The sequence below is a fragment of the Scatophagus argus genome, chromosome 8 (genome assembly GCF_020382885.2).
Source record: "Scatophagus argus isolate fScaArg1 chromosome 8, fScaArg1.pri, whole genome shotgun sequence".
NCBI lineage: Eukaryota > Metazoa > Chordata > Actinopteri > Scatophagidae > Scatophagus > Scatophagus argus.
In genome coordinates, this window is record NC_058500.1 from 5452061 (window position 1) to 5465945 (window position 13885).

A 13885-nucleotide genomic window follows, 5' to 3' on the forward strand; every position below is an offset into this window, starting at 1 on the left:
CTTACAGGGTCCAAGGTGATGTGCAGAGCTGACACGATTCAAAAATAATTCTCGCTTGTCAAATGATGCCGAAATTAATTAATCGAAGAATAATCTGCAGGTTAATTGATCATGAAAAACAGCTCTAATGTTTTGTTTTGTCTGACCACTAATCTAAAAACCCAAGAAGACTTAATTTGTTTTAAAACAAAGAAAAGCAGAATATCCTCACACTAAGAGGTTGGGTTTTTTTCTTTGTTAATAAACAAATTAAACAGTTAAACCATCATCATTTTCATCTGTCACAGAGTGATCAATTCACTGAATAATTGTTTGTTGTAAAAAGTTTGTGTTTAGCAGTAGATTAAACAGAAATAACATCTGCTGCTGACCAGCAAACCAGCAGCTAAACCTGAATAAACATCTAAAAGTGCCACTGGTGGAAGAAGTACTCGGATCAGAAGTACACACGTGTAGAAATACTCAGTGAGTGAAAGTCCTGCATTTGAAGAGCTGTCTCAGGTATTCGTGTGTTTCAGAATAATGTCTCTAATATTGCACCATGCATTAATGTGTAGATTACATTATTGATGGAGCTGGTAACATCTTTTTAAAGTTTTTCTAATGTGAATTTCTCCCACACTGGAGATCAATAAAGTCTTAACCTAAAATAATACATTCACTTTGTTGACGGCATTTCATGTTGTTAATCTGAACTTGGAAAACACAATTATCGCCTCTGGAGTCAAAGTAAAACGCAACAGAAAACAGAACTACTCAGTTAAAGTACCTCAGAATTGTACTTGCAATACTTTTTGTCATTCCAAGTACCAGTTACTGCAACGTTAACCAAATCTTCTCAAATAAATGCGCCAGTATCACATTAACCCCAAAACACTGTGATAGTAAAACACCCACAGGACCCATTTTACTGCAAAATGAGTACTTTTACTTTTGATAGTTCAAATAAATGTTGCCAACATTAAATACTATTGCAGGACTTTTTACCTGTAGTGGAGTACTTTCACTGTGGTACTGCTACTTAAGTATAACGGTCTTATATTTTCATCTGAGATGTAGCGCAGTAGAAGTATAAAATTACATAAAAAGGAAATACTCTGGTGAAGTACAGTGAATTTGACTGCTCGAGTACATGTACTCTGTATCATGCCATCACTGGACAGAGGCTATCATTTTTGACCTTATCAGAATTACATGTGCTGTTAATTGTACAAACTATAAATCTATAAACCATTTTTGACTACATTAATAAACACAACAATGCACACAAAATCCTGATTCATAATCATAATGAAAAACCCACCAGACTACAGATAAGTATATCTTTAATAATGAACATGTTCAAATCTAAGAATGTGATGGTGACCTCTGATACAATGGATATTTAATTCAGGGTTGACTTAAAACTTTTTTTTTGTTGTTGTTGTTTTTTTTTTGTTGTTTTTTTTGCATAAATTTTCTATACTCCAATACCAGTAATATAACTCTGATTGCTCCACAGTCATACTCCCTCTCTTTTCTTTCACTCTTGCATACACACAATACAGCAAGCAATTTAAATTTAAAAAACAAAAGTCACAAACATATACCATATAGGCTAGTCTCTGGGTTTTCATACACTTGACAATAAATCAGTTAAGTATAATGCTACAGTTAAACATTTTGAGGCGATCTCTGTTAGAAATGCCAGTACATTAAAGCTTACATTTTCTGAGGGTGATGTGGACAGGTTATAGCAATGAAAATGATGATGAACGCCGAGATTATAGTTATGTTAGGAAAGAACAAGAAACAAAAAAAAGAAAAAAGAAAAAAAAAAAAAGGTGACAGGCCTGGCTTGAGTTTTAAAAGCAGTACATGCTACATTTCCTCCAGAATTTCATAAACAGAGACCTCTGTTGGAACAGCAGGGAACAGAGGGAAATACAATCCACCGTTACAGGGAAATAAGACAGAAAGCAAATTTTGTGTTGATTTAAAAACAAAAGAAAAGAAGAACGGAACTCATACAGTATATTTGTATTTCCATCCTTTAAATAAGAAAGAGAGGGACCATCTTTAAGAGCGCTCGATTTCTAGTCGTCTTTTCCCTGAATCTCTAGCTGAAAAATTCTGAGGTACAATTCTGGAAAAAAATAAAATCAAATCATTTATACTAGTGCTGAAAAGAAACGTTAAGGCTCCACTCCGGAGAGACAAAATCCCACATTTTCTCCACTTTAATGCTAAATTTAAATCAGTTGTAAGCCAAGTGATACGTTATTCAAAATACATTTCTAACATTTACGCTTCCTAAAGTCACAACCTTGCACGAATAAGTCTACGCATACAGAAACTTTCAGTGTGTACACGTTCCTCCACCAAAGTAAGACACCGCTCATGTGTGGGGAAAAAAAAATGAAAGAAAAAAAAAGGGGGACAATATATAAGTTCTTTTTTTTCTTCTTCTGATAATATAAAATACAACTGGCCACACACACAGATAGCAGACATTTGTCAATAAGGTGTTGTTCACTCGTTAAGATTAACCAATACAAGCACTTAACATTTCTCCAACACACAAACCACAAAGTGAACAGTCACTGAATATCAGCAGCATGTTGTCAAGAGATTTTCAAAAACAGACGTGCAGATATTTGTTACTTATATTTAGTTAAGAATGCAAGTTCCGGGGTAGCGATAGAGTTTTATAAGGCTAAAAAAATACAGAAAAAACAAGAAAATAGATATTATTGAAGTGATTCAACTGGTGGAACTGCCTTCATCCCTGCACGCATCCTAAAAACTAGGAATCAGGGGCAACGTGGGTCAGAAGTTTGACATGGGCCAAAGTCAACACAATTAAATAGAAAAAAATATTAGTTTTCAATTTCTTTATGTCCTTGTACTTTTCTTTTTAAATCTAAATTTCGTCGACAGCCGTCTTCTCTTCACTTCTGGCGGTCCTAGTTTAACAAAAAAAGAAAGATAGAAACTGTAAGACAGATTCATTAATATAACATTACTCACACCTGTAATATTATAGGAGACTTTGCGATTTCTATAGCAGTCAATTAAATTCTTTATTTTAAAACAAATTTAGACTACAAACAAACAAAATGAGACCCTGAAGCTCTTTCACACATATAAAGTTTTGTCTGCGGTACTAAATAACAGAGGAGCACAGTTAACTGCTTTAAAGCTCACTAAAGGGACTTTTAAAAATGTGATTTTGTGCACACCTCTCACAAATACAGTTTTATATACCAACGTCTGAAAAATACTGCTAGTAAAATAAATATCCTCATCTCAAGAGGCCCTAAACCAAAAAGAGGGAGGGAGAATTAAGGTAATTTTACCTGATCGATTCGGGATCGGCTCTGTATTGAGGCAGGCTCGTAGCTCTGTTAAAAAACATGCAAAGGCTTATTGAAACACGTTAGAAATACACATTTCATCACTTTTATACCACAAACATTCAAAGTCAGTGACCAATCAAATGAGGGACTAGGGGTTGGTGTTTTTTTAGTATTTAACAAGATGGCTTCCACGCCATCGCTTACACAAGTGTATTTTACTGTATACAGAAGACAGAAGTCCTGTTTCAGATCTAAAAATCACTTCTTTTTTTTCTTTCAATAATCTGGAATCCAGTTTCTGGTGAATATATTAATGTGCTCAAACCTCTCAGCAGCTTCACAACTGTTTAAACAAAACACTGTTTTGTTTAAACATTTCTAATGTGCTTACTGGTGATGGACACTGAAAAATCAGTGAGCTATTAAGAACTAAAGGGAAGGATGTTTTTATGAATATTAAGTTCTCGTGAACATGCCACATAAGCATGCTGAGGGACTGATCATGTCGGTGTATATAATCTAAATTTCGTACAGTCAATTTGAAAGTTTCAGGTGTCAAACTGAAAGGAAATTACTACCTTTTTCACCACCTCCTCCTCCTCCTGCTTCTTCTCATAGTGGGAAAAGTCATCAAAGATGGAGGTGGTGTGTTTGTACTGGGCGATAATCTTGAGCACCTGCTTTGCCTTTTCCAGAGGGACCTCTTGAGTGTCACGTGAGTTGGTGACTGGCTTGTTGTCATTGTTCTCCAGGCGGATATGGCGCAGCTGGCTATTTGGCACGTCCTTAACAAACAACCAGTTCACATCAAACTTGCCCTTCCACTTGTCCTGCGCCCAAACGCCGGCGCTGGTGCCGTAGTCCACGGGTGAGCGCATTTCGGCCACGCCGCAGAAATGGCCGCTACCGTTGACGCTGAACAACAAGTAGACGGGACCTTTAGAGTTCATAGCTCTGAAGGCTGAGTCCAAACGTTTGTTGCCGTGCTCTGTGCTGCACCAGATGGAGTACTTGATGGAGCGGTGGATGTCGTCCTCAGAGTAGCTCTTGATGATGAACACACGGCCGTTTTTCAGGTTCCAGTCAAATTCCTTGGGGTTGTAGCTGTGGGCTGCTCGCAGCTTCTCCAACACAGGGTGGCACTCTGATCCCGGCTCTAGAGGTACACCCCCACCTCCTCCACCGCCGTTACCAACACCGCCACCATTAGAGGAGCCACTGCTGTCCAAGCTTCCACCACCATAGCACAAGTTGCGGTTGCGTGGGGCTACCCAGCGTGTCTGAGGTGTTGGAGCGGAGTTGTGGTTCTGGTAGGACTGCGGAGGAGGAGGTGGAGGACCCTGCATGGTCATCTGCTGCACGAGGGACTGGGCAGACTGCAGGGACTGTTGAAGGGGTGGTAGGAGACTGGGAGCATGGGAGTGAAGCTGGGGCTGGGGCTGTTGGTGTTGGTGGTGGTGGTGGTGGTGGTGGTGGTGATGGTGGGGAGGTAAAGGAGGGGCCATCTTGGCAACAGTCCCTTTATTATCCCATGTATCAATGTCCATATTGTGTTTAATGGGGGGTGGAGGCAGAGCTCCTCCAATTATGGGTGTTCCAGGTTTGTTCTTGGTCTTTTGTTGCTGCAATTTGGCAGGTTTACTAGCAATAGCAGCCCACGACGTAGCTTTCGGAGGAGGCATTCCAATTGGTGTGGCAACAGCAGCAGCTACACTGCCACTGCCACCAATCACAGAGCCTGTGCTCTTCACACCCGAGCCACTTCCTGTCACATCCCCACCTATTTTCAGGCCCAGCATACCCTGCTCTAGGCTGTTCATACCTGGAGCCTTGCTCAGGGTTTCACTATGGAAACCTGTCTGGCCATCAGGGACTAAGGTACCACCTAGAGAGCTGGGTGGGTAACTGTAGCTCCCCCCATAGGCTGAGCTCTGAGTCTGCTGGCCCTGAGAACCACTGGTGCCCCAGGCTGAGAAGGCTGGGTTCTCTGGGAAAAAGTTAAACCTGTGAGGATAGATGCTGCTGCTGAGCCCTCCTGGCTGCCCAAACACTGTGTCGTGCATGAAATGATGGTCTCCATTGCTGAGGGGGGCATAGGGTGTCAGGTAGGGAATCGGTGGGTCACCTCCTGTAGACCAAGGAGCCTCACTGAGAGGGTAAGGAAACCCAATAGAGGGGGCATAGTAGCTGGACAGGTAAGGGTCTGTCATGGATTGATAGCTGTTATTCTAAAAACAGAAATAGATGATTTGTCAGGGCAACACATAGCAGAAATAATTAAGTCAAAAAAATTTTATTTTAAGTGTCACAGTACCTGATTAGACTGGCTGGTGAGATAAGGCTCAAAGTCATTGTCATGGACTGTATCCTTCTGGTGGAGGGAGCCATTCTGCACTGAAACTGGAAAGGCTGTAATAAAATCAGACTGTAGTCAACGTTGGAGCAACAGAACAACCTAATGAGACCAAGTTTATTATAAAACCTAAAAATATCTGCTTCGTACAAGCTGGAATTACATCACTGAGTTCCCATTATATCAGTGAAAATATGCAACTAGTGCTGTGCTAATAACTTATTTTGAACATCCTAGCAACAGAGTAGATTGCACCCTATTATAGCTGGACTAAGGTTTTGGTCAGAGAACTAAAAAGAATGAATGTGAATGATGTTTAGCCTTCTATAGTGATTTAAGTAGTGATTATTCTGTCTGCCACAGGCTGGTGGTCTGATGGATAAATGGAACCTTTACAGGAGTTGACCTTTTGAAATATGCCATTTGTTTTCCAGTGTTTGCTTTCATAATAATGTATGTTCTTAACTGCAGACAACTACAAAGCAAACATATGGATCCAAATATGTAATTATGCAAAGGCTTTATTTTAATGCTAAGTACATCGTTGGAGTTTCTCTGTTGACGCAAGGCTACAACACGAGATAATCAGGTATCAGGTGGCAGATATGCACTATGCTATACAGAGTGCTAATCAGGTTTGTGTGGAATATCTTTAGACGCAGGAACATCTGGAGGTCCAGGAGACATTTCTCTCTTACCTTTGCTTGCATCTTGTCCTTTCGATGTCTTGGTGGCCACAATGAAGTGAGGAACGCATGTAAAAGGAGAAATAAAGAAAGCTTGCATGGGTCCCCAGTGTTATTCAAGACATCACACATTAACCTAGCTGGACACTGAAATGTTGAGACGTCTCCTCTGAAAGCAGCACAGACAAAAAAAAATTAAAATTGAATTTTTACAAAAGCGCTTGGCGGTGTGTTGTGGCCAACATGTGCCAGCCAGATACCCAGTGGAAGCTGTGGTCCAGGCCTTTGATTACCAGCAGAGACCAGTTTTTCTAGCTAACCTCCCCTCTCATTTGGCTAACTAACTGACTAGCTGGCAATGGTGGCATCGTCCTCAGTGTGATGCACACACCTCACATATCGCCTCTCTGTAGTAATAAAACCCCGGAGCATTTCTCCTCGCTGCTTACCTGAGGGTCAATACTTGCGGCAGACATCATTCATCCACCAGGTGTTGTGTTAGACTGAAGCCCCGACTAGACGTATAGTGTGAAAGCTGCACTAACTCCGCTGTGTGGAGATGGCTAATAGCCGGAGAAGCTGCTCCCCTGCGTTACTTTGCTAACAGTTTAGCACACTTAGCGGCAGCTGTTAGCCGGTCTCTCTGCCCGCAGCGGACACTTTGCTCGTCGTAGCCCCGCTGGAACTCCGCGCTAACCTGTCGGGGCTTCAATCCGCTCCGAGACCCCCCTCACCGTTAGATTAAAATCCAACCAGCCTTGGTAGCCCCGCTCACTTGCCCCAATGGCAGCTTCATCCGGGGTCTTGCCGGGCGGAAATGACGTCGCTGACGTAGAAGACGCGTCCACGGCTACCTAGCAGCAGCAGATAAATATCGTAGAATCCATGTTGTAATGTTTATATCACATTTACGGATTAAAAACACCAATTTAATTAAAATTTTAAAAGTATGTAAGAGCAATCCTAAGCCTTTAATTCTGGATGGTGTAAAATTTTAGCTTCTGAGAAAGGCAAATTAAAACACAAATAAGAGCAAAAAGAGCAGAAAAGCAGAATCGTGATTTATTTCACCATACACAAGTTGGGATGGTCGCTTTTTCTAACTAAAATGATACATAATTTATACAAAACATCAAAAAGAATCAGCTGCTTATTTACACCTTTCAAATCACACTTTTCTGTTGTACTTGAGTGCTTAATATTGACTGATTTCTATCACATTCACACACACACGCGCACACACACACACACTCACACACAGGTAGATTTACATTTAGTTTTACATAATCTGAGGTCTGAGGGAAAAACATTGTGTGCTTTTGTTCACTGTGAGGTTAAGCATTCATGATAGATGATTTTATAGACCACCAGGCCACAGCAATCACATGCTGACAGTCTTCAAAGTTGTTTTCTCTTCTGGCCGACTCCTTCTTTGCTTTTCCTCAACCACTTCATTTTGTGGTTATTTATAATCTAGGGGGGGAAAAACATTATAGAAAAATACATTATATATGAAATGTTGGACAAATAAGATGGCAAATTACATAGACACAGTGGGTGGAAATAAAAGGTAAAAGCAATCACGCCACTAACCTACCCACAGGCTTTTACATTAGAAGATCAACTGAGACGGTTTGGATGGATGATGAAATTCACCAAGGAAATTAACTAAAATGAGTGAGGAAAGAAAAACGTAAATACATGACACCAAACATTTAGTGTAAGCAAAAACAAAATGGAATGACAAAATTTGTAGAGAGCATTCTGGGGAAAAAAAATCCTTTAAAATGTCTTTATGGATAACGTTCATAGAATAAGTTATGTTAGCCAAATTAATAATGTCTGTGGTTTCTGTCACTGATACGAACGATACTCACAGCTGTCTTCTTCATCTGAGTAAGTGCTCACAACGTAGCAGGCATAAACAAATCCCAGGAGCTGCAGAAATCAACACAAAAACATGGACTGAAATCATATGCAGTAAAAACGTTTTCTTTCTTTTATGTTTTAAAAGAACATTACTCATCACAAAGCATACTTCACAAACACCATCTTGACATGTCCCTGTCCCTGTGCTTGGTGAAGATCAGATATGAGCATGATTTGTGACATCACATCAGCATACAAAGGTGTGAAGTGGAAACTTGAGGCCTCCAGTACACAAACACTGAGAATGGACTTCACAATGAAGGAGTCATTTTGTGTCCAGCAGTTTTTGTGAGAGAAGTAATAGGCACCATTTTAAGGATTTTAATGTGGTAATTGTACTTTTCTCCCCACAAAACCCATGTCAGACACACCTTAAATTATTATACATTCTGCTTTGTACCGGACTTTTTACTTTTTAATCTTTGATTACTGTGCTTTTATTAGTATGTTATTTTTGCATGTCTTTTTATCTTAAGTTTATGGATACTGCTGGAATTGATGAATAAAGTAGAGTTTTTATGTATTCCTTCATACATCTGTGGAGGGGATCTTTAAACAACTACGTAATGTGACGTTTTGGTGTGTGACAGCCAGCAGTGACTTACTGATACAAGGAGCTGCACAACGCAGTGCAGGATTTCTATGTACTGGTATTCCAGCCAGCAGCTCAGCACTGTGGTCAGCTCCGGGTTTTGCTGGTTCTGCCACTGAGCGGCGGGTAGGCCGTGGCTCTCACACCCCGGCCCGTTGTCCCTCCACCACGAGCGATGTGACGACACTCCCAGGGAGAGTATATCACTGTCCTGCAGAGACAAAACAGGCAGTGAGGGCAACCTCTCACTTCTTGGGTTCCTTAAGATATTTCTGCTTTATTATAGAGAGAAGAGAAATCTGACCCGCAATAAGGATCAGGTGCAGTGTGAACATGACGTGGTTTATGTCGATGTAGGTTTTCGGTCATCCAGGTCATTGTAATTGAAGTGCTAGAAGCGAAGGCAACCGGATATCTTTAGGTTGTTTCACGACCCTCGAGACCACCCCCAAGGTGACAACTCCACTAGAGGTCAAATACCTGGAAGTCCCCATCAATCTTAGAACTGAAGAAGCCTTTCGGATGAGAGGTTTGTCTTCAACAAGCTAAAGATATCTGGTTGCCTTCTCTTCTACCACTTCAACATGATACGAGTTAGTGTGAGCCTGGCTTCCTCTCTGGGGCCACTGCTAATAATTTTCATTATCGATTAAACTAACATTTTTTTTCCCCCTGTCGTTCATTTAATTATGTTTGTATTTTTTGTAAGCAGGATAAAACTCAAAGCAATGAAAAACAGTTTCCACATAGAGAGGACAAAAAGCAATGAAACAACATGCAAACCCACAAGACAAGACAAACAGAAAGAATAAGAGCAACGAGTTTACATTCTCAGGTTGCTGAAATCATCTCATAGGGACAATTTTGATTCAGGGGAAAGAAATATCGGCGTTGAAACATTTTTAAAAGCCATAATTAAACAATAATTTTAAAAAGCAGGGCTCAGATTATTTCTGATGTTTATTCTCTCAAGCACAGCACAGTTGTGTCTTGGCAAAACAGTACGAAATGAAAAAATGGATAAAGGACAGTGTAACGTATTTGATAGAACAGATCAGTACCTACAAGTCATCATATCAACAAATAATGACAGACAACCTCCAGAAGATATCTGACCCCAAAAATGTAAAAAATATTTAATGACAGCCTACTGATTCAAATTGTATCTGTGAAACTTAAGTTTTATTGTCTATCGCCAGGAGTTTTCTCTGATAAAACCAATACTACTGCAAATACTGCACTGGTGCACTGCTGTAGATGTGAGACCTGAACAAGCTGCTGTCCCTGCATGATAGTCGGCTACTCGGAACAGGAACATACTGTAAACACACGGTGTAATCGTGGGACTGTTTCTGAACACAGGTCCTGAGACACGCAGAGAGCTGAACACTGTGTTTAGGAGCTGAAAACTGTGTGGGGTCTCTAATTATCTGACATTTAAGTGACCATTAGACTTACCTTTGAAAGCCCTGCCAAGTCCAAGTAGAGACAGCTGACAAAGACATTCCAGCCAACCCACAGCAATGTCCACAGCAGGTACTGGGAAGACAAAGGCAGTTTTTAATTGTACAGAAAATTAATCAAACCCACAGCTCCTCGATAAGCTCGCCTTGTAGCATCAGCTGCCATCTTTTTTTTTTTTGACAAAGCAGTGCTTCTCAAGATAAATATGAAGCATCATGAGGTAGAGACACAAATATGCATCAGTATATGGTACACAAATCTGTATGTTTTTCTGAATGCTGCTTCGGTCTCGTGAGATAGTGGATGCTGTCGCGACTTCAAAAATCCTTCAGATGAGCGACTGATGTCTGCAGACACAGACACATCTCAGACACATCTGAGATATCCAGTCAATAACAGGCTGCCAAAGTTTACACTGAATTTAATCTTGTGTTACTTACCATATTCATTCATGACCGACATACATGTCACACATTTGTCATGTGTTGATAAAGCGGGGAAAAAAAAATCACATGTTTTCATTTATTTTGAGAAATGCACTTGTTCACTTTTTTTTTTTTTGCAGAGAATTCCAAGAGAAGATTGATACCACTCTTGTCTTTAAACTAAATATAAAGCTAATGCCCAGAAGACAGTTAGCTTAGCTTAGCATTGGAAACATTGGGAAGCAGCTAGCCTGGCACTGCTCAAAGGCAACACAATCCACCTACCAGCACCTCTAAAAGTTCACTATTTACCACTTTGTTTGTTTAATACATACAAAGTACGGAGTGTAAAAATGACAGTGTCGTTTTACAGAAGGTTATGTGCCAGACTTTTGGCCTGCAGCAGTAACTTCCTGGAGTCTTTGCCGCTATCTGATATAACCAATATCTTTAGAAGTTTCAGTCAGTGGATTTTGTCACCATTTGACCAGATGTTTCTCTTTGTTTGCAGGCTTTAGCCTAAGCTAAGCTAACAGGCTGCTGACTGTAGCTTCATAATTAGCATAGCCAATTAATGTGGCATTGATCTTCACGTCTAACTCAAACAAAATGTTGAACTGCTCTTAACAATTTTGCGTAGACCTAATCAGTGTTTTCCTACAATATTTTTACAAGCTCTAAAGAAAATCATACAATTCCCACTCACCAAAATAACATAACGTGATCTGTACTGGATGACACCAAAGAGGCCCAGGATGACCATGATGATGTGAAAGAAGTTGACCATGATGGGAGCCCATTGGTAGCCGAGGAAGTCGAACACCTGCCTCTCCAGCGCAGTTATCTGGAGGGATCAACAGAAGCAGAAACAGAGCTTAGCGACCCTGACGATGAATTATAAAAGACATCCACTTTGTCACCCCAAGCCAGCCAGCTTCAGGTGTGCTGCCCTGGCTTGTTAGGCGCTGATCCCACAAGGCTGTATTTTTCATTCTTGAAAGTTGTCAAGGCAACTGGGCCATGAGGGACAAAGCATGCTGGGGGAAAAGGCAGACTCAGTTATGGTGTGATGTCCTCCGAGGTCGGTCATGAAGGGGGTGGGGGTGGGAAACACAGAGGAGGAGGACAAAGTGGGTGCAGCTTTTCATTGTGGTGATTGAGGTGGTGGGCGGTCATTGCTTTTCAAAAGTGCCTCCAGCTTTCTATTTATACTGTTCAACAAAAGATAGATGTTGTATTAGAGCTGCAGCTAAAAAGTATTTTCAGCACTGATTAATGAAATGTCAGAAAGTTTTATCATTTCCCCCAGGAGACATCCTCAGATTGTCTGTTTTATTTTTAGTTTCAACTTGACAAAACAGGAAAACCTTGAAAAAAATAAATAAATACAAATTCACATATGAGAAGCTGGAATGAGTGAGTTTTTGTTTAAAAAGATTTTTCAGTCAGTCTTGAGTAATTTGATCATCTAATTTGATCAATTTATGGACTAATCAGCTCTAATTTCTCCTGTTTCATTCTAGCTTGCAGTCTGTGTAGAAACCTGAATTCACAATGACAATGTGAGGGGAAGGTCATATTAAATATAACACCAAACACTGTAGGTATTCAAGTTGGTTTGAGTCAAAATAATTTCTTAACATGTTTGTTTAAAATAGTGGAGCCTGTAGTCTAAATGTAAGATTTCTATTGTCAGATCAGGATAAAAAGAAGGGTTCAAAGCACCGACAAAGGAACTTTCTAATAAACAACAAGTCTTTGCGCATACTTGGCTCATGAATAACATGGATTTTATTTCTAAGTTTTAGTGATTTACACTTGTATAAGTTGTCCCACCAGAGGGGGGAAAGCCAGCGGCCGTCCTGATGTGTAAACAGATGTTTATGTCGAAGCATCAGAGAGAAAAACATCTTACCAACTGCAGACAGCACAGGAGGATCAGCATGCATCGCGCCGAGCAGCAGCCCATCTTCTCGTCGCTGTTCCCGCTGGGGCTGATGATGAGGAGGCGGATCACAACAGTGAGATGACTGAATTTTAAAAATTGCTCAAACACGGGACAAACCTGCGACGCTTTAGGTCCATTACCAGACGTGTGCTGAAACGCACTGTGCACTTCACCTCAGGAGGAAAACACGTAGGCTGTCCCCGTGTGGAAACTACGGAGGAGAAGGGGGAGGGTAGGCGGTATGAGGGGTGAGTAGTGCCACAATAAAGCGGGGGCGAGGGGGCTGGGGGTCCTGTGCCGTGATGCTTGATTCTCCAAGAGCTATTTTGATACAGATAGGGATTTACAGAGTAGGGTACCAATAACATACATTAAGTAGACAAAAGTATTGAGATGGGGCCGTTTTTCAGGGTTTGGGCTCGGATCCTTTACCTCCAGTAAAGGGAAAGGGAAAAGGGAAATCTTAATGCTTCAGCATACCAAGACATTTTGGACAATGCTATGCTTCCAACCTGAAGGCCCTTTTCTATTCCAGCATGACTGAGCCCCAGTGCACAAAGCAAAGCTCCATAAAGACATGGTTGGATGAGTTTGGTGTGGAAGAACTTGACTGGTCCACACAGAGCCCTGACCTCAACCCCATCCAACACCTTTGGGATGAACTGGAACGGAGATTGTGAGCCAGGCCAACATCAGTGTTTGACCTCACAAATTCTCTACTGCATGAATGGGCAAAAAATCCCACAGAAAAACTCCAAAATCTCGTGGAAAGCCTTCACAGAAGACTGGAAGCTGCTATAGCTGCAAAGCTGTCTGTGTGTTTAGAATAAGATGTCATTAAAGTCCTCGCTGGTCTAATAGTCAGGTGTCCCAATACTTTTTTTTGTCTATATATTGTACTTACCGGCTGTTTCTCAAGGTACAGAGGAAGAAAAAAGAGTGTGCTGCTTTGTTCCCTGTAGTCTTCCACTGCACCCACGTTGAAGTGCCGATTTAGCACCTGATTTATATAATCACACTGTAAATTGTGGGTTTTGTTATAAAATGTCCACAGGATTAGCAAAAGGTCCTCCTGTGTCACCGAGAGTCCAAAAGGAAGCACACTTTGTTATAACAAAATAAATATATATATTTTTTGTTATTACCCTGT

General features: G+C 40.9%; 2 protein-coding genes across 3 annotated transcripts; both read right to left on the minus strand.

Annotated features, from left to right (window-relative positions):
* Positions 1–1308: 1308 nt before the first annotated feature.
* Positions 1309–7215, minus strand: ythdf1 (YTH N(6)-methyladenosine RNA binding protein 1). Its single transcript, XM_046397221.1, has 6 exons — positions 6827–7215; positions 6390–6417; positions 5653–5747; positions 3917–5566; positions 3339–3383; positions 1309–2945 (listed from the first exon to the last, which is right to left on the minus strand). The coding sequence occupies exons 1-6, from the start codon at positions 6854–6856 to the stop codon at positions 2931–2933; spliced, it is 1863 nt and encodes a 620-aa protein (XP_046253177.1). The 5' UTR covers positions 6857–7215; the 3' UTR covers positions 1309–2930.
* Positions 7216–7414: 199 nt separating this feature from the next.
* Positions 7415–12976, minus strand: nkain5 (sodium/potassium transporting ATPase interacting 5). 2 transcript variants are annotated; one of them, XM_046398135.1, is made up of 8 exons: positions 12876–12976; positions 12703–12781; positions 11494–11631; positions 10357–10437; positions 8912–9109; positions 8255–8315; positions 7975–8045; positions 7415–7850 (listed from the first exon to the last, which is right to left on the minus strand). In XM_046398135.1, the coding sequence occupies exons 2-7, from the start codon at positions 12754–12756 to the stop codon at positions 7990–7992; spliced, it is 588 nt and encodes a 195-aa protein (XP_046254091.1). In that variant the 5' UTR covers positions 12757–12781; positions 12876–12976; the 3' UTR covers positions 7415–7850; positions 7975–7989. The 2 variants fall into 2 exon arrangements, with proteins under 2 accessions (XP_046254091.1, XP_046254090.1); XM_046398134.1 differs by having other exon boundaries at positions 7971–8045; positions 12703–12956.
* Positions 12977–13885: the final 909 nt, after the last annotated feature.